Source organism: Penicillium odoratum (genome assembly GCF_028828045.1).
Source record: "Penicillium odoratum strain IBT 22623 chromosome Unknown utg000005l_segment0_segment0, whole genome shotgun sequence".
NCBI lineage: Eukaryota > Fungi > Ascomycota > Eurotiomycetes > Eurotiales > Aspergillaceae > Penicillium > Penicillium odoratum.
In genome coordinates this window covers 3,917,994-3,936,496 of record NW_026643147.1, presented here as the reverse complement: position 1 = coordinate 3,936,496, position 18,503 = coordinate 3,917,994, and the positions used below count along the sequence as shown (strand labels likewise).

The 18,503-nt window shown below is 47.3% G+C and overlaps 6 protein-coding genes across 6 annotated transcripts; 4 read left to right on the top strand and 2 right to left on the bottom strand.

Moving 5' to 3' along the window:
* Nucleotides 1-1,514: 1,514 nt before the first annotated feature.
* N7520_007011 (M18 family aminopeptidase) lies at nt 1,515-3,050 on the top strand (the record flags this gene model as incomplete). The annotated part of the gene is made up of 1 exon (XM_057140945.1): nt 1,515-3,050. The coding sequence occupies one exon, from the start codon at nt 1,515-1,517 to the stop codon at nt 3,048-3,050; it is 1,536 nt and encodes a 511-aa protein (XP_056994951.1).
* A 397-nt stretch (nt 3,051-3,447) lies between these two features.
* Nucleotides 3,448-4,698, bottom strand: N7520_007010 (uncharacterized protein; the record flags this gene model as incomplete). The annotated part of the gene is made up of 3 exons (XM_057140944.1): nt 3,448-4,293; nt 4,352-4,456; nt 4,519-4,698. 3 exons carry the CDS (start codon nt 4,696-4,698, stop codon nt 3,448-3,450), a joined length of 1,131 nt encoding a protein of 376 aa, XP_056994950.1.
* Nucleotides 4,699-9,237: 4,539 nt separating this feature from the next.
* Nucleotides 9,238-10,571, top strand: N7520_007009 (rRNA-binding endoribonuclease; the record flags this gene model as incomplete). Its single annotated transcript, XM_057140943.1, has 2 exons — nt 9,238-9,999; nt 10,056-10,571. The coding sequence occupies 2 exons, from the start codon at nt 9,238-9,240 to the stop codon at nt 10,569-10,571; spliced, it is 1,278 nt and encodes a 425-aa protein (XP_056994949.1).
* A 374-nt stretch (nt 10,572-10,945) lies between these two features.
* Nucleotides 10,946-11,447, bottom strand: N7520_007008 (H/ACA ribonucleoprotein complex subunit NOP10; the record flags this gene model as incomplete). Its single annotated transcript, XM_057140942.1, has 6 exons — nt 10,946-10,965; nt 11,020-11,072; nt 11,130-11,171; nt 11,221-11,249; nt 11,308-11,352; nt 11,436-11,447. The coding sequence occupies 6 exons, from the start codon at nt 11,445-11,447 to the stop codon at nt 10,946-10,948; spliced, it is 201 nt and encodes a 66-aa protein (XP_056994948.1).
* A 643-nt stretch (nt 11,448-12,090) lies between these two features.
* sen2 (tRNA splicing endonuclease subunit SEN2) lies at nt 12,091-13,407 on the top strand (the record flags this gene model as incomplete). Its single annotated transcript, XM_057140941.1, has 1 exon — nt 12,091-13,407. The coding sequence occupies one exon, from the start codon at nt 12,091-12,093 to the stop codon at nt 13,405-13,407; it is 1,317 nt and encodes a 438-aa protein (XP_056994947.1).
* A 763-nt stretch (nt 13,408-14,170) lies between these two features.
* On the top strand, nt 14,171-18,427 carry N7520_007006 (chromatin-binding protein RAD9; the record flags this gene model as incomplete). Its single annotated transcript, XM_057140940.1, has 2 exons — nt 14,171-14,227; nt 14,288-18,427. 2 exons carry the CDS (start codon nt 14,171-14,173, stop codon nt 18,425-18,427), a joined length of 4,197 nt encoding a protein of 1,398 aa, XP_056994946.1.
* Nucleotides 18,428-18,503: the final 76 nt, after the last annotated feature.

Sequence of the window (18,503 nt, the reverse complement as noted above, 5' to 3'; positions counted from 1 at the left end):
AGTGGTCATCTTGCGCTCTTCGTGCCGAGCAAGGACCGAAAAACGGACAAATTCGCAAGCTCGGCTCAGTTTGGGAAGTTTGAACCTCAGTTCCATTGATTTAGTGTCATTCTGGAAGGCCGGAGACCCATATGATGGGCGCTAGGGCAATTGAAACCGACCTTGGCACATTTCACTCCTTCATCTTTCAACTCTAGGGTGGCTGCGGATAGGTGGCAAACGGAGAAGAGGGGCCGGTGATCCATTCCGGTGTAGCCCATAACCTTCACGAATCTAGCACGTCACAGTCTATTTGATCCGGTAATATGGGCCGACCTGCGGAGGTTTTGGGAGGCAACTTCAGACAAAGAAACTGAGTAAATGTCTGCTTGTTATTAGGGTTAGCACAGCATGATTCTCTTCCAGACGGGAAAACAAGAACGTTGCTTTGCATGCGGGGCTATGGTCGTTATCGAGATCTCCAGGCGCACCTGCACTCAATTCAGTAATTCAATGAGTCACCAGCTCGAAGGATGTACTCTCCTTTTTAGGTGAGGATTTATCTGGCAAGGCAGGATGATTTCCCCTGTACTCTGTACCATTGCTAGCGAACCAGTGATTGATCTGCACTCCACCTGCAAATGTAAGCTACAGCTCATAAAGCTTTGCCAACAAACCCTGCAATCGTAGCCATTTTTACCGAGGATTCTTCAAGCTTTTGCACCACTCGTCACGGAGTTCTAATACCAAAATTGGCGGTAAGATCTGTTCATAATGAACAAACACCAGTAACCTTCGAAGGCAAACGTTTCTCATCTTTGAATAACGTAGCATTTTGCTGATTATCTTGTTACGCTTATAATTGTTCTTTTCATTGCTTAAAGTTCACATGTAGAGTAAGTTTCGGAATTTGCACGACATGTTGTGAGGGCCAATGGGGCATCAGACAGCTTAAGAGTCTCTTCCTAGGTCGGCGCAGCTGCTCAGGACCCAAGTGGTTATGCAAAATAATTTTAAGCCAACTTGATTGTGTCTGGTCCAAAGGTATATTCCGTTTTGACCATTTTTAAAAGACCTCTTTGAATCCTTCAGAAGGGAGTATCTTAGAAATTTCATTATTGAAGCAATAGAAAGTACTCCGTATGCAAGGCCTATTTGGGCCAAGCGCTTATTGAGATCTGCAGGGAACATAGGCATCACGTCATTGTTTCGCACAAAGTCGACACTAAGTCTTAACTTGAATATCTGTGAGCTTCTTTTTAGCAATGATATAAGATATATATAAGCTACAGAAAATTCAGGAGAGTTCAATGTGTTTTCCTTATCAGTGAGCTACATGTTAACACGTACTTCTCTTTCCCAAAGTAGAAATGGTTCCTGATCTCAATTCGTTATCGGACGGATCGATGGAACCTCGGCGATAAGCAAGGGGCCCCAGCCTCTTTCCCCAACTCCCCTCACGAACACTTCAAACTCCAACCCAAACCCACAATTGTTCCACTCTCCCCCGCCAAATTACACAGAATACATCAGCCATGACTCGGAAACACACAGTTCCCCTCGACAAGCCTTGGGCTTCTCAAATGTCCGCTCAGCTGCCTGACTATTCCTATGGCCAGCCAGCTGCAGCTCCAGTGTCCAAACCAGCTGTGACCACAGCACCCATCAACCCCGAGGACTACTCGAAGCCCTACATTGAGTTCATGAGCTCCAACCCTACCATCTTCCATGCCATCGACGCCTTCTCCAAGCAACTCGAGCAACATGGTTACAAGAAACTGTCTGAACGAGCGGTGTGGACCTCGGACCTAAAGCGCGGGGGCAAGTTCTACGTGACACGCAACAGCAGCTCGCTGATTGCTTTCAATATTGGAAAGGAGTATGAGAGCGGTAACGGAGTAGCTGTTGTTGCTGGCCACGTGGATGCCCTCACGGCTAAGCTGAAGCCTGTCTCGAAGCTCCCAACCAAGGCCGGCTTCCAGCAGCTTGGTGTTGCCCCATATGCCGGTGCATTGAATATGACCTGGTGGGATCGTGACCTTGGTATCGGCGGTCGGGTTCTGGTCAAGAACCCAGATACTGGAAAGGTTGAGACTAAATTGGTCAAGCTTGACTGGCCCATCGCCCGTGTTCCCACACTGGCTCCCCACTTTGGAACACCGGCCAATGGTCCTTTCAACCAAGAGACGCAAATGGTGCCAATTATTGGTGTTGATAACTCGGATTTATTCGAGAAGTCGTCGACCGAGTCGATCGATATTAAGGCTGGAACCTTTGCTGCGACCCAGCCCGAGAAATTGGTAAAGGCTATCTCCAATGAGATCGGTGTTACGGATTATAGCTCAATTCTGGAGTGGGAGCTTGAGCTCTTTGACATTCAGCCTGCTCAGTTCGGTGGATTGGACAAGGATCTTATCTTTGCTGGTCGTATTGACGATAAGCTGTGCTGCTATGCCGCTCAGGAGGCCCTCCTGGCTTCCGACGAGGACAAGTCGCCCGGTATTGTGAAGATGGTTGGCATGTTCGATGACGAAGAAATTGGCAGTCTTTTGCGCCAAGGTGCCAAGTCGAATTTCATGGGTAGCGTTTTTGAGAGAATCACCGAAGCCTTTGCAAAGGAAGCCTACGGTCCCAATCTCCTCTCCCAAACCGTTGCAAACAGCTTCCTGGTTTCTTCGGATGTCATCCATGCAGTCAACCCCAACTTCCTCAACGTCTACTTGGAGAACCACTCCCCGCGTCTCAATGTCGGCGTCACGATCTCCGCTGATAGCAATGGCCACATGACTACCGATAGCGTTAGTTCCGGTATGCTGAAGGAAATCGCATCTCGATGTGACTCCAAGCTGCAGGTCTTCCAGATCAGGAATGACTCTCGCAGCGGTGGCACTATTGGCCCTATGACCAGTGCGCAAATCGGTCTGCGAGCTATTGACTGCGGTATTCCCCAGCTCAGCATGCACAGTATTCGGGCTACGACCGGTAGACATGACCCCGGACTGGGCGTGAAGTTGTTCAAGGGTGTCTTTGATCACTTTGAAGAAGTCGATAAGCAATTTGCCGACTTTTAAAGCATTTGCTAGAACATCTCGGGCGTAGATTGGATTTTTACGAGCCTCAGGGCGGGTTTTTTATGTTCATATTTTGGAAATTTTGCTAAATGTTGCATCATAAATGACTGATCAACAAGTTCATTCACCTTGCTTTGCAATATGCTCAATTATATAAGCGATTCTATTTGTCATTCCAAACCCAGGAGCTTGAAAGCTCATTAATAAAAAAGATTTCATATGAAAAGAAAAGTGACAAAGAAAAGACGACTATCTACTCCAGGGCTGCCAGGATGGAACCCAATCGCACCAGACCGAAAGAGCTAGCCTTGGTATGTATGAATGAACCCGAACCAACTAAATGACACCCCAGTGACTCCCATAGAAGATATCCCATAACGTCATGGACAAGACACGATCAACTCCGCGAGTAGACAGATGTGTCAGACACTGTATGTTGATGGCAATAATTCGATTGCCTAAACCCAGTAATCTCCGTGATCCCATCAATCTTCTCCTCCTGAACCCAGCGTCTCCCATGCTTCCCAGCGCCACTCGGAACCAGCTCAAGGACCCGCTCAGGATCTCCAGCCCCATACTCAATATCATCACCCGGCGCACCAAGGGTAGACCCATCATTCCAAGTCATTGTCTGACGTTTAGTAGACACATGCTCAGTCCCATTCCTCCGACTCCCCTCAAGCGTAGACAAAAGCCCCGGAACAAGCTTCGAAATCAACGGCTTAAGAGTCGGTAAACAAGCACAAATAATTCCCGTATTACACTCCACGGCAGACCAAGACGCCGCACCCACATTATCGTACGTGGGATCTCTCGAATCAGAAATCTTCTTCAAACTGACCAGACGGACAATACTGGTCACACAAACAAATCCACCCAATCCAAACAAGATCATCAATGCCGCTTTCTGTCTCCGTGGTATCTCGATAGCGATCAGAGCCGGGATGGGGATTATGAGAATCGCAATGTCGGTGGTGATATGCATACTTGCATTCGAAAACCAGAGCCCCGGTTTACTTAGACAGAAGCCTGGGATCGAGTCGTCCCAGAATTTGGCAACAGGGATGCAGTTTAGGAATGCGCTGATGACTGCCCATGTACCGTATGTAGCAAGAATTATTATCATTATCCAGCAGACAATTCGCATGCGGCGGGTAGGGAACACGCGGAAATATTGCATGAGGATGGATGCTTTTGCGCAGAGGACGGCAGCGTTGTAGAAGGGGACGGTGAGCCAGAATGCCTATAGAAAGGATCAAATTATTAGGAATTCTCAGCCCAATGGTATGATATCGTCATACCTTCATCTGTCTCTCAAGGATCGCTGGTGGGATGTCCTTGAGATGCATTCCCATTCCGCTGGTAGCTTCAACCATATCCAAACCCATGAAAATATACGAGTTGACCTATTTGGTTCCATGTTTAATTGGGATTCTGATTGCATTGTCATGGGAGAAGAGTAACTTACTAATGCAACGACAATCATCCAGTCATTCGATTCCATCCTCCTCATAAGCTTGACCCGGGTGTATAGACGCAATCCCACAAAGCTGGTCGCTAATGCTGTAAAGACAACACTGCAAGTTAAGCCCTGAGCACCACGAGAAGAGAGGTATATGTTGCCATCCTCCCGCTTGAGTGGATCCATCTTAACCAAAGCCATGGACCGGTAGCCTACAGGCAAAACAGTGATTCCAGTGTCCCGCAATCCCTAACTGAGCCACTCCCTCAGGCACAGATGTTTCAATGACTGATATAAAACCAGGAAAACAGACAAACGACAAGAGATAAAAGAAAAAGGCAGAAATAGAAGTTGAACAGAATAAAAAGAAATATTCGAGCGAATGCCACAACCAATGAGCTATCAAAAAGTAAATCGAGTCAAATGAGCGATAAGAAATAGACAGGTTCCCCAGATCGACAAGAGGGGGAAGGACAGGGAAGGATATAATAGGGCTACACATTTACATCGGCATAGGATCCAGGGTTCAGACCCCATAAACAACGGAACAGGGCCAGAACTCGGGAGGAACGGTTGGAGCTAAAATCCACTAGTCTGATCACCCTAGGAGAAGGACTGGGGCGGATCTCCCTGCGTGAAGGCTCCTCGCTCCCCAGATTGGCGGTTCAAGATACGATCCCGGTCTAGGGGAGGAGTTTGCGGCGCAAGGGGTTTCATTTAACGAATAGGGTTCATGAATGCCTTAGCATGCTCAATAAATACATTTTCCTGGTGAACCTTCTTTTATCTTTGCCTTTTTTCTGTGGGGAGCGATGAAACAAGGTGTTATTAAAGTTGTTGATATCTGGAAGTCTTCTTTTACTCTTCCAAGATATGCAGACGAAGGGTACTAGAAGCGATGCAGTGACTTATGATATAAAAGGTATTCTTCAATGATGAAAAGTCTAGCGCTGTATCATTGTGGGGGCTTCAGCATCATGATCCAGTCTAGCCAATGCCAATTGGGAAAGTAACACCAAAGAAGCAGCGACGGGATCCACGTTCAACATTTGGAATCAAAACTTAGATGCCTTGATCCCTTTCCTTTCCTTATTTTCCGGATTATTCATTGAACATCGAGGATCTGGAATATCCGTAACCACCGATCCTATTGGCTAGATATAGTACAAAGAAAATGCCTAAAATTTGCCCGGGCTGACATTGGCTACTCCCGTGATTAGTGTGAGGCAATATGCATGATGCATCTGCAACTAGAATAGGGCCGACAGCGGACACTAGATGAGGGCGAAATTTAAGATGCAGGCGGCGTGAGATCTATCAACCAGGCCCGCAGATTATCGTATGTATCGGACGATCGACTTTTCTTTCAGCTTGCTTCGACTTGAACTTGGGAAATATCAAAGCCACTGACGAAGGGACCACGGGTTAGTCTGAAAAAGAAAAGACAACTAACTAATTGAGTGTGCGTACTTGGTATTCCAAGTTCCATTGGATTTGTGTCGTGGCTTCCCAAGGTTAAGCTCAATGCACGGATCACCAGTGCAAGGGGAATCAGTGATATTATAAGTAATATTCTCGATCAGGGTCATTTTAGCTGTCAATAGATCTCAGATCATCATTTGGACTAGTTCAATAGGCGCGAAACGTCTCGGCCGTTCGAAAGGTAGCAAGGGGAAGAATTGTAAAAAGATATCTCAAGCCCGAGTAAGCATTTGGGTCCTCACGTCACACACTCGGCACACCACAAACCAGTCAATAGAGCGGATTTAAACTCACACAACAGCAAAGTGGAAATTAAGGAAAGGAAAGGCTTCTTCTGGCCTATGGTGTCCATCTCCCGATGGAATCCCCGCGGGGTACGGCGCCCCCATTGTGCTGTGACCACATGATCTATCACACTTACACATTGTCAACTATCGAACCGCCAAATATCCAGAATTTTGACAAGGCAATATCTGAACTCTCGTCCACGTTCCTGATAAGCTGCGTGACTCTTAGTTTGAGTCACATGCGACTTGACCTCGTGGATAAAGATCGTATTAGCATGGTCCAGGCTCAAATCCTAATTGAGAGGAATAACAAACTTTCTGCTAGCGACCCAACAAGAGAATTGGACTTCAATTTGACGACTTAATTTTGTGGAACACAAAACTTAAATTCTCAGTTTGCTCGTACATTTCTTTGTTCAAAAGCACCAGGGTTCGCTAGCCGTATCCTACCTTGATATGACCGCCATGACGGGTAAATGCATATTTAGGACTGAAACCTCATGCACAGCCTTCCCTCCAGATGATTGTATCTTGCAGAAGGCCTTTTATGGTCTGCAACAGCGATACTCGGGCACAATTCATTTTCCACTTTTAATATTCGAATGTTCAAGATCCAACCAACATCTTGCCTTGAACTGTGATATTGAACAGTGAGTCTACACGGTGCATGCATTGCAATTGATCTTCTTGACATCTTCCACGTGCTTGACCGCTATTTTGCCGTTTCGTACTTCTTTGTATGGGTGAATGTGACGGCCGGGGCCTAAATGGCCATCTCGAATTGGATATGATTGTGCAAATTACAACTACTCAGGTTTGCGTGTTGATTAATGCAAAATGCACAATGATAGCCGTATGTGAGTAACCTACATGGAAAGAATTACTCTTGGATATGTAAATTTATTCCCAACCCGACTTAGAGGTTTCTTCGCCCAAAGAGAGGCAATGTCCCTATAGAGTGATTACATAGTAAAGTTTCAACGACTTGCACGGTAGAATATCTTGGATTCTTGACGAAATGAATTAAATTCAACCTTGTTTTTGCCAATTGCTCCCCTTTCATGGAGCGCATTTGTACTCCTTTGCCTTGAGGTACTTGATACGGTTCTTGTGGCTAATGTTGCCATGATCATGGTTTGAACGCGCGGCAAGCCATGGTAGAATGCTGAAGATTCGAGATCCCTGTCTTGATTGAACGTGATGGTACGCACCGCGAACAATGCAATCGGGAGATCTCTCATTCCTATTAAAAATGAATATGCTGGGTCGGGAAACCCTCCCGAAGCATCGAGAAATGCTCCTTACAAACGGTTAGCAATATTTCCACAAATTAAGGAAAAGATATCTTACGTCTTTGAACACCCAGGCAACCTAATTAGACGCAAGCTAATTAGGCCTGGCATCGCCCAATGCCCATCTATGTGCTGATAGCGTTGGGCCCCGGGCCCTGCACGACGCACAGAGTAGTCCATGGCCTAGGTTTTCTAGCCATGACCATTTTTAGGTTCTCAATGGCAGCATTTAGTCTTCACTCCGAATGGAATGCGCCAGGGATGACTTTCCCAATGGCTGCCCTACCATCGCAAGGTAGCCGTGTTGAGAGTTTCCCGTGGCTGAGAGATTTGTGCTGTTGGATTGACTGACTGTTAGTCCAAACCTCACCGAAAGGATGTGATGATTTTCTTACCGCCTCGATTTCTCTTTTCTCCTGTTCCAGTAGGCTGTCCGGTCCAGGTGGTTCATAATAGAAATAGCCTTGCAGTCAAGTAGATGAATAAGCCGGATTGGTGGATGTGATACAACAAATCAGGCTTGCTGGATGTGTGGAGCTTTTGGAAGAAGAGTAGGCAGAAAGAAGAGGATAAAAAAAATTAAGTATTTATAGTTGCGGTCAGGGTGTCAATATGCCACCAGTACTTAACATTTATGTAAGCCTTGGTGGAATAATGATATATTCGTGATCCAGGCGAATTCTGGGTATTTGTAGCATAGTTGAATGGTGACATTTTGATGTTTGAAACTTATGGATGTTAGCACTAAGCCCATATAATAATAATATGGTGATAAATATGTACATAAACATTCAAACATTATATTGTTTTGTTCTTCAATTTTGACATGAAGATAAGATTAAATACTAGCATAAAACATATACAGGATACCTAGGCCAAAGCACTATCCATTTTTCTTTGTGTCTTCTTCATTTTTCAGCTAGAGTATGATTTCTGATTAGGCTGTGTTGTCTGATGATGGAAGAGAAAAATCCAATTGAAATGAAGTGCAAACTAGATATTCATTCAGATTTCGCTACAGCGTAAGCTTTGCTGAACTTTACAACCAAGATTACTTTCACCTCAGAGAAACTCAAATTGTCAACCAAAACCCTTTTACCATGTGACCATAAGAGCTTGAAGCGTCAGACGCGACGTTTGGATTCTGGGAGAAAAATAATCGCGTCGGCGTGAGTTTCGGTGAGGATATCAGTGAGCACCATTCATGTTGTAACATTGAATGTTAGACATTTTGAAGAACGTACATATCTTAAGATTACCTAGAGGGTACTGTATATATTTCCAGTCGCCTACTAAGTTCAGGATTCGAAAGCGTAGGAGTTAGAATCTGGAGGATATATACACAGAGCTTGCTATCGGTATCAACATTTTGCCACAAGTGCAGATGATGTCCCTTCAGAATTCAGGTAATACCTATGACTCCAGATCTACCCAAGACCCATTACATACCCAGGCTAATGACTCAGGACCTATCTTGGTCAATACCCAGGCATGTACTCCTGTGTAGTACGGTTGTACCTTAGAGGCGATAAGATAGGCGATAAGCGCACAGACCAACCGAGAAATTTCCTTTTCCACATCGACAAGCCCACTACTTCCCCTCCACAACTGGATCGGGTTTCTATTTCCTTTTGTCTGTAAGGTCTAGAAATATACAGATCAAAATGGCGGACTCTGTGTCATCGCCACCTAAGTCCATCCACACGATCGTGTTGGACGCCGGTCCCATCCTCAAAAATACCCCGCCGCTTTCTACCCTACTCGCCCAATGCGAAGAACTTATCACAACTCCCTCTGTGCTTGCCGAGATTCGCGACCCCGATGCCCGCCTCCGTGTTGAGACCCTGTACCTTCCATTCTTGAAGCAGCGATCACCCAACCCCAAAAGCTTCAATGTCATCAGTGAATTTGCCCGCAAGACTGGTGATCGCAGTGTCCTGAGTCGAACCGATATTGAGGTTTTGGCGCTTGCCTATGAGATTGAGTGTGAGCGCAATGGAGGCGACTGGCGATTGCGCAGTGTCCCTGGCCAGAAGCGTGTCAATGGCAAGCCGCCTGTGAAGGAGGAAGAGAAGGTCGAGGGTGCCGAGGACAATGGCGATGCCGTTGCTGAGAGCACAGAGGAGGCTACCGTCACTGAAAACGTGGAGGAACCCAAGGAGGAGTCCAAGGAGGAGTCCAAGGTGGAGGAGCCTGTTCCCTCGCAAGAGAATGCGCCCACAAGCGAGGACGTCGATGAGCCCGCGGCTGAAGAGGATACCCCAGAGGAGGACCAGAATGAGGAGGAAGATGACGCTGCCGATTCGGATGGCGGGGAATGGATCACACCCACCAACTACAAGACGCGGCTGGCCCGCGACGCTGGTGCCGATTCCGTACCGGAGCCGAAGATCATGCAGGTCGCTACCATGACTACCGATTTTGCCGTTAGTAAATCGCTTCTCACAAGGGAACATGAAATATATACTAACCTGCTTCGCAGTGTCAAAACGTTCTCCTGCAGATGAACCTCAACCTGTTGTCACCGGCAACCTTGCAAAGAGTTTCGCATCTTAAGACCTTCATCAAGCGCTGCCACGCTTGTTTCTCTACCACCAAGGATATGAACAAGCAGTTCTGCGCTCGTTGCGGTAAAGACACACTCACCCGTGTTTCATGCACCACTACTGCCAACGGTCAGTTCACTATGCACTTGAAGAAGAATATGCAGTGGAACAAGCGGGGCAACGTTTTCAGTGTCCCTAAGCCCACCCACGGCAGTTCCAACGGAAAGTGGAAGGGTGGCGGTGGAAAGAACGGCTGGGGTCAAGAGCTCATCCTTGCCGAGGACCAGAAGGAATACACTCGATCTACCGCAGAGGAGGAGCGCCGACAGCGCCGGGAGCGTGACCTCATGGACGAGGACTACCTCCCCGGTATCTTGACCGGCGAGCGGAACAGGATGGGTGGTCGTGTGAAGGTTGGCGCCGGTCGTAACGTCAACTCCAAGAAGCGTTGAGCCTGAACGACTTTTGCATTATGGATTATATGGGCTGGAGTTTGGGTTATGCACAAAAAGTCCTTACGTTATCTCTAAAGGAGATGGCCCGCCTGCTGATGAGCAATGACTAAGTCTTTGTCTGATGGCTACAAAACCTTTGCACATAGATAGTACGGAATAGAATACCTTGAACGTTTAGAAAAGACATGTTATTGGTAGTCAACATCAGGGACTGAGATTCTCTGAATATATCACCCCAATACTCGGCAAAAGATCCGAAGCAATGCAAATCGCAGCCGTCCATCGACTGTACAAACTAACACCATGCGCCGAAACACAGGTCAAAGCACCATGTGATCCCTCAAACCCAATTTTCCATCCTATTTCTTTGTTCAAACAGCAGGAGCGTCATCTGAGACCGGGGTCAGTTTTCTGGTGTGATTTCAGGCTAAAATTTAATTCATACCGGTCTGCTGGGTGAGCAGGAGGCCGTAACGCTTCTTCAGGGTAACACGGTGACTAAGAACGAAATATTAGCTCGGATCTTCCATCTGTCTTGATGCCAGATTCACATACCGAGAGTACTTGTCATCGGGGGAGAAGCGAGCGGGGTGACTTCTATATGTAAGTAATTGAAATAATGGCTGATTGGGGCTTTCAAGCATACGCGGACTTGGAGACCTTGCCGTCAACGACCTGAAAGAAACCGTTAACACTGTGATCTAAGAAATTCCAGATCTCAAAAATGACCGACTTTCTTCAAGGTGTAAACACGCTTGCCATCGGCACCGATAGTGTACTAATTTATTAGTTAACGAGACTGTTCCTGGCAAGTCCATGATCGTAGGGTTCGTTCGGTGGTCGCGACTACTTCAAACATACCATAAGATGCATTCTGGGGGGAGAAGAAAGTCAGTGAATGTCCCAAATTTGAAGCACAGTAATGTACGCTTAAGAAACAAATACTCACTTGGTGGTATTGTCGTGTGGTTTGGCGATAAGAACTGCTGGAGTCGTGGTTGCTGGAGTCGGAGGAATTTTTTTTGACGCCGACGCACTCGGACCGCCCGCTTAGTCATGCCGTGCGCTTAAAAAGCCGAAGCTCTGCAGTTTTGGATTCTTCCCACTTCAGATCTTCAGAGGAATCTGTTTTGGATCCTTAATAGTGTTAATGATGCACTGAAAGCTATTTGCCTTAGTAGGCAGCTGAAATATTTCTTCAACACCTACTCTTTCCATTTTTTTTTGGCCCAATCTCGACACAAGTTGGGCCGCAGAGACTTCAGGTGAGTTTTGACAGCTTCCAGAGATACTTTTTTTTCCCCTGCACCCTCTCTTTATGATGACCAAAATTGAAACTCAGGCAAAGGCACTACTTTGATTTCAGCCTTTGCCGATGATGTTATTCTTGACTACAACGGTATCTGACAAGATTACCACTATGCATCTTTCACACTCGCATATGTACTCGAAGAGTTTGGCTAACCCTACCTCTTCATAGGAATTTTTCAATTCCCATCTTCAGTAATTCTTCAACATGGCCGAAGCTCCCAGCTCCTCCCCAGCTGGCTCTGCCCAAGGGAAAGGCCGGACATCTCGTTCGTCTAGGCCCAATTACAGGAACATTCATCGTTTCCCTCTTCCCGTCACTATCCACCCTGTTCCACCTGTAATTCCTCATAATCCTCTTTCTCTCATTAGTGTTGCCCTCTCGTATCTATCTTTCTTGATCTCCCCTCCTCGCCAAGAAGTCTACACTGCATACTTTGACCTCGCAACGTCTTCCGTACATGTTACCGACGAGCGAGCAATCAAGGCGTTGTGGCAGATGGGATTCTTCGGCAAGGGTAATCTGAGTCGAAGTGAGCCCAGCTGGCTAGAGCGTGAGAAGAAAAGAAGAGGTCTACTGGGTGGGAGCACTAGTGAGGAGGCTACACGGAAACGCAGAACCGAGCGTCGCGAATTGAAGCTTGAGCGTGCCAGGGTGGAAAGGCTTATGGTCGAGGAAAGACTCAAAGCCGAGGCCGCAGCCAGAGAATTAGGCACTTCATCCCCAGTGGATGCCTCAATAGAGAAGTTCTCCGTCAAGAAGGCTATGGACGCCAAATACCAAAGAGAACGGGAACAAGCCATACAGAATGCCACTGCCGAGCCAACTACTGATGTGATCAACTCACCCAATGGAAAATCCGTGCGGTTCTCGCCGGTCGTTCAGGAGCAGAAGTTATCCCCACAGGTCGATGATGATGCTGATCTCGACATGGAGTTCCAAAATGAGGAACATCTTCAGATTTCAAATGAAGAGACGTTCTTCCTGGTGTATGGCCTCGGTGTCTTGCGGGTCGTTGACCGCGAGACCAATGCCGTTATCCCGACCTCCTCCCTCTTTTCCCTCCTGTGCCATCACTCCCACTATCCGCCCCGCCTCCCCTCCGCCGATTTGCAACCCGACGACCCCTTCCTGCTTTCATATGCAGTGTATCACCACTTCCGATCCCTCGGGTGGGTGGTTCGCTCTGGTGTGAAGTTCGGAACGGACTACTTACTCTACAACCGCGGACCGGTCTTCTCTCACGCCGAATTCGCCGTCATCATTGTCCCCTCATACGAGCATCCTTATTGGAACGAGACAAAAGAGCGCAGGGATTATGTGGCACAGAAACAAGATCGAAGATGGTGGTGGCTGCACTGTGTGAACCGGGTTCAGGCACAAGTGAAAAAGAGCTTGGTAGTCGTCTATGTCCAAGTTCCACCACCCACATCATCCATTGACGACATCGGTGCTGTTCTTGGTAGTTACCGAGTACGAGAGTTTCTCCTTCGACGATGGATTCCCAACCGGAGCCGTGATTAGGCATCTGTTGGTTAATTTCTTATGTATCATATTATGAAAGGGCTTCAGATACCCAATAAATCAATATTCAATTACAATTGAGTATATATTACCGTGATCATAATACGGAGCTAATCCCCAATGTGATACTGTCTATGTAGTAGAACTACTTATATTGTGTGGACTGAAGAAATATTGTCTGTTAATGCTTATTCTTCTCTCCTCATAAATGGTACTATAGTCCAAGTTATCAATCTGTATAAAGCTGTGGCCTAAGGCAAAAAACATCTATATAATAAGTTTCACACATGGAAACGATCAAATTTCTCACTAGAATCCAACGATCCTTTGTAGACTAGATTCTGTATGTTGAAATTGCGTGAAATGCAAGGTTCAATATTTAATCCTGTGAAGTCTTGAAAAATCAGAGTAAAAAATCATTATAAATATGATAATTATATAATTATGATCAGAAATCTACCTAGAATCCAAGACTCTTATCCAACTTGAATTCTACATAGTCAAATCAAAAGTGAGAGAGCTAAGGCAAATACTCATGTGCAGGAGCTTGCCGCGGCTTGTAATAAAAGCGATACGCTAGACCTAACTAGGTAATATTACTAGAGTCTTCGAATCACGTGGATCACGCGTTTCGCGTTCCGCATCAATTCTCGATTTAGTTAGTTTTTACTACGCAATAATTCCCTGATATAACGATTGCACCATCTCACGATATCTAGATAATGCTCACAGTCGTTTAATTTATTGGACCTTCGCCGGAGGGATGGAGACCCAGGACAGTATCGATATCGCCAAACTACAACGCGTCGCGTTGGGTCTTGTATGTAATGACATGCAGCGTTCCAGATTCTTATTGGGCTAATTTCGGTCGGCCTTCTAGGAGCACGAACCATCTCAATCTAGTATTCCCGGACAAACGAAACTTGGCAGTATTTCGAAAATACAATCGACCCATGCAAACCATGTCGTAAATTGTTGCTACAGTGACGACTCCCCGACGGCTCCCCGGCAATTATCATCAACCTCGAATACTGCGAGCTCTCAGAAGCGAACCTCCCCTCCGTTGCATCGACACCATGAGCAAGACTCCATGAACTCATCTTCTCAGCCGATAAAATCCGTTCCCATTTCTGGGCTTGCGCCCGCAGCAATGGACCCCGCGAATAACCCGAGCGACACCCAAGTTGTCTCACAATCGATTTACGATAGCATCATTCAACGAAATGGAGAGTCTAGTATGTACGGAGGAGGCTCACAAAGTGGTGCAGATGGTGCTACCCTCATGACATTGCACGAGGGTGATAGTGGCCATATTGACCTCCTCGCTGAATTCGGAACCGCACACCACGAAGCCGACCTCTCCCCAATCCAAGACGAAGAAAGCAACTATGACCCAACCGAATCTTCCCCGATGGCATATCAACCCGAGTTCTTCCCTGAATCCCAACGTTTCCTAGCCGCGACTCCCGGCACTGCAATGAAAAAGCCCCAAACACCAGGCACATCGATGGAGACACCCACCGTATCGAGAAATCCCCTTGCCGGAGATATAGAATCGAGCGGAGGGCTCATGGGCTTGAGTCAGCTTTTCAAAGCTACCCAGGCGCCATCATCTCCCCTGGTTCATGGACAACTACCAGAAATTGTGTCAGACCGTCCATCACCGAATATCCCGATCCAATGCCCCCGGATTATCAACAATATCTCCTCGCCGCTAGTTCAATTTGCGAGAGAATCGTCGGAGCCGAACCTCAATTACATATCTATGAAGGAATCTCAATCAAGACGTGATAAATCTCTAGGGGAGAGATTAACTCGGTCTGCGGATGATATGCATTCGGACGATCCGATTGAGCAGGAGTTTAACAAAGAATCAAGCTTTGTTAAGAATGCACGACGGCAGCGGCTTTTTGATGAGGAGACCGCCGCTCAATTTGCGGCCTTGAACGCTCCTTCCCGGTCTGAGAACCGAGCTACTTCCCCGGCCTACCTGCATGTCGATGAAACCGCGGCTGCCGGAAGTGAAGAAGAAACGGAACAAGAGGATGAAATCGCTCCCCAAGTTCTCCAGTCGCAGGAGCATCCCCCTTCTTCAGAAGAGGACAAGGAAAATTACAATGGTCCACTCAGTTTGGTGCATGAGGCTGGCAGTGCACACGACCGACTCTCACAGGCCCTTGCAATGGAAAGTGAACCAGCATCTCGGGTCGATGCAGGGCCGGGGCATGATATTGGAACTTACCATGTTAGCTCCGTTGAAATCTACGATCGGGATCTGTATTCTGGTCGATCTTCCCAAGTCATGGTCAAAGACTCTCAACAATCACCGCCACCCTCGCCTAGGCCCAGCAACTACGAGGCCCAAGCTGACCTGCTATCATCCACAATGCAGCCCGATCCAGCCCCTGTTAACATTGGCAATGTGAATATCTCACCAATTCAGCAACGGCTTCTATCTTCGCCACCTCCTTCACGACCAGACCATCGGCACGATTCAAGTACGAATTCTCAAAGGCAGGGCTCCGAGGTCGACATGATCCAGACATCATCCAACGAGAATGCACGCCTCAACTCTAGCAATCCACATGTGCCACTAAGGACCGGGCTTTTTTCTAACAATTCCCAAGGTGGAACCGGGAACAAACCTTCGATGCTCTCGCGTATTACTGAAACGCCTATTCACCTCCGCCGCGATTTTGGCGACATGGCTCGATTAACAAGCATTCCGGAGACCAGTCCTAGCCGCACTCAATCCAATGAATGGGAAGCGCAATCTAATGGCGATGGAATGAATAATGAAGATGATGATCTCCCTCCTATGCTCCCTGCTGCAAATGCCCACAGACTGGGTCAGGTGCGACATTCACAATCCCGTGCCCTTTCTTCCCCAATCAAGACCCTCGTATCCCAAACACAATCTCAGATCCTATCAAGTCCGAGTGGAAGACAACGCCGTGCTTTAACTGAAATAGCTTCGGATTGTTCTCCTCAAATTGATTTCAAGATCGGGGATATTGGCATGGATTTCTTCACGGCCGACGATGAGTTCAATTCGTTGGTCATTGATGGATCACCGACTCGCCCTCGAAAGAAAAGACGAGGCAACCTCGGCCAGAGCTTCAACACATCTGACACTGCAATTCCTGCAACACCTCGCGCACAGCCCCCCAAGACTACAGCACCAATCCATGAGAGCCCTGCTCAGCAAATTTCTTCGGTAACAGTCCATGTACCTGCAATTACCCGTAGGCAGTCCAGGCCTGCTGTCCGAGATGAAGATTTATGGGAAATTGGAGACTCTCCTCAACAACCGGCTGTACGACGAAGATCAAGACATAGCAGAGTGACTGCTCAAGATATTGGAAAGCAGAGTATGGCAGCACAGAAGCCAGTTCTTCCAGCGCCTACTCGACCTGTCGTCGCTCACAAGCCTGGATCAACTACATCTTCCGAACTCACCGACCTCACCGATGTTGATATCGACTCTGAGGACCGGTCTTTATCAGATTTCAAAACAGTTAACAGCCCTCCTACCACACCCCGACCTACCCGGGCTTCTGACAATGCTCAAATTGCCCCTCGCCAAGTGATTGCTGTATGGAGGGGTCTGAAACGAGCATACTACCCTGCTACTTGCTTCGGAACACCTCTGGGTGTCCCAGAAGCCAATTACGTTGTCAAATTCGAAGACAGTCTTCCTGTCGAAGTGTTGAAAGGCACAGTCAAGAGATTTGAACTCCGCATCGGCGATGGGGTCAAAGTTGACATGCCTAATATTCCCAAGGTCACACATATTGTCCGTGGCTTTGATGATAAGCTTACAAGAGAGGAGCTCTCTCAAGCTGCCGAAAAAGGGTTCTACCCCCAAACTGATATATACGGACATACTACAATCATCCTTGGACCTAAGCAACGCAAGAGCCTTCCTAATGGTGGTCTCCATAACTCTGAAAATGTGATCAAGGTGCCTATCGGTCGTATCTACCTTGACACAAGCCTTTGGAATCATCTCAAAGACCGTGACTTTACTTATGAACCTGAGCCCGCGCCCCGACCAACTGCCTCTCATTCACCAGAAAAATCTTCCCTGCCAGCATCCCCCAGCACTCGCTTCTCCCGCTCCATTCAATCTGCCAGTGGCATCTTTGCGAATATGGCATTTGCTGTGTCTTACACAGAAGACGATGGATCTAAAAATCGTGTTTTGCAATCTATCAGAGACAATGGTGGTTCGATATTGCATGATGGGTTTACAGAATTGTTTGAAGCGTCGTCAATTCTTCCCTTTGATGTGCCGGCAAGAGGTGACAAGGATCAGTCTGGCAGCCTTGGCCTACGCCTGACAGCTCTAGCCGAGAATGTGGGATTTGCATGTCTCATCGCTGATACTCATTCCCGCCGTGAGAAGTACATGCAAGCGCTGGCCCTGGGGCTACCCTGCCTCTCAGGTCGCTGGGTTGAAGATTGTGTTGCCAAGGGCCGCATTATTGACTGGGATGTTTACTTGCTACCAGCCGGTGACTCGACTTATCTCAATGGTGCCACTAAATCTCGAATGATGATGCCGACGTCACCTGCCGATGCTCGTCTATCTGAAACCATCGCGACAAGGCCGAAACTACTGGACGGGAAGTCTGTTCTTATCGTCACTGGGCGAGGCAAAGCAGAGAAAAAGCGCCGAGCCTATGTCTTTCTCACATTTGCGCTTGGTGCTTCCCGCGTGGAGCGGGTGCCCGATCTAAAAACCGCCCAGGTATTGATGGAATCCCAATCCCAGGCTTCTCTGCCTTGTAGTTGGGACTTGATCTACGTCGATGATGCAGATCAGGCTTCTGCGCAGTCTATGTTAACACCGCGACCAAAGACACAGAGGATCTCTCTGGTTCATGGAAAGAAGCGTAAGCTGTCCGCTGTGTTTACGATGACGAATCCAGTTGATGATTCGTTGCCTACTGCCCGAGTCGTTGGAAATGAGTTTGTCTGTCAGAGTCTGATTCTGGGCAGGTTGTTCGAGGAATAAAATATATATTTGTAGCTTGTCATTTACCGTGTTGATACCAATTTCATTACAACAATTTTGATTTTTTTTGCTTAAA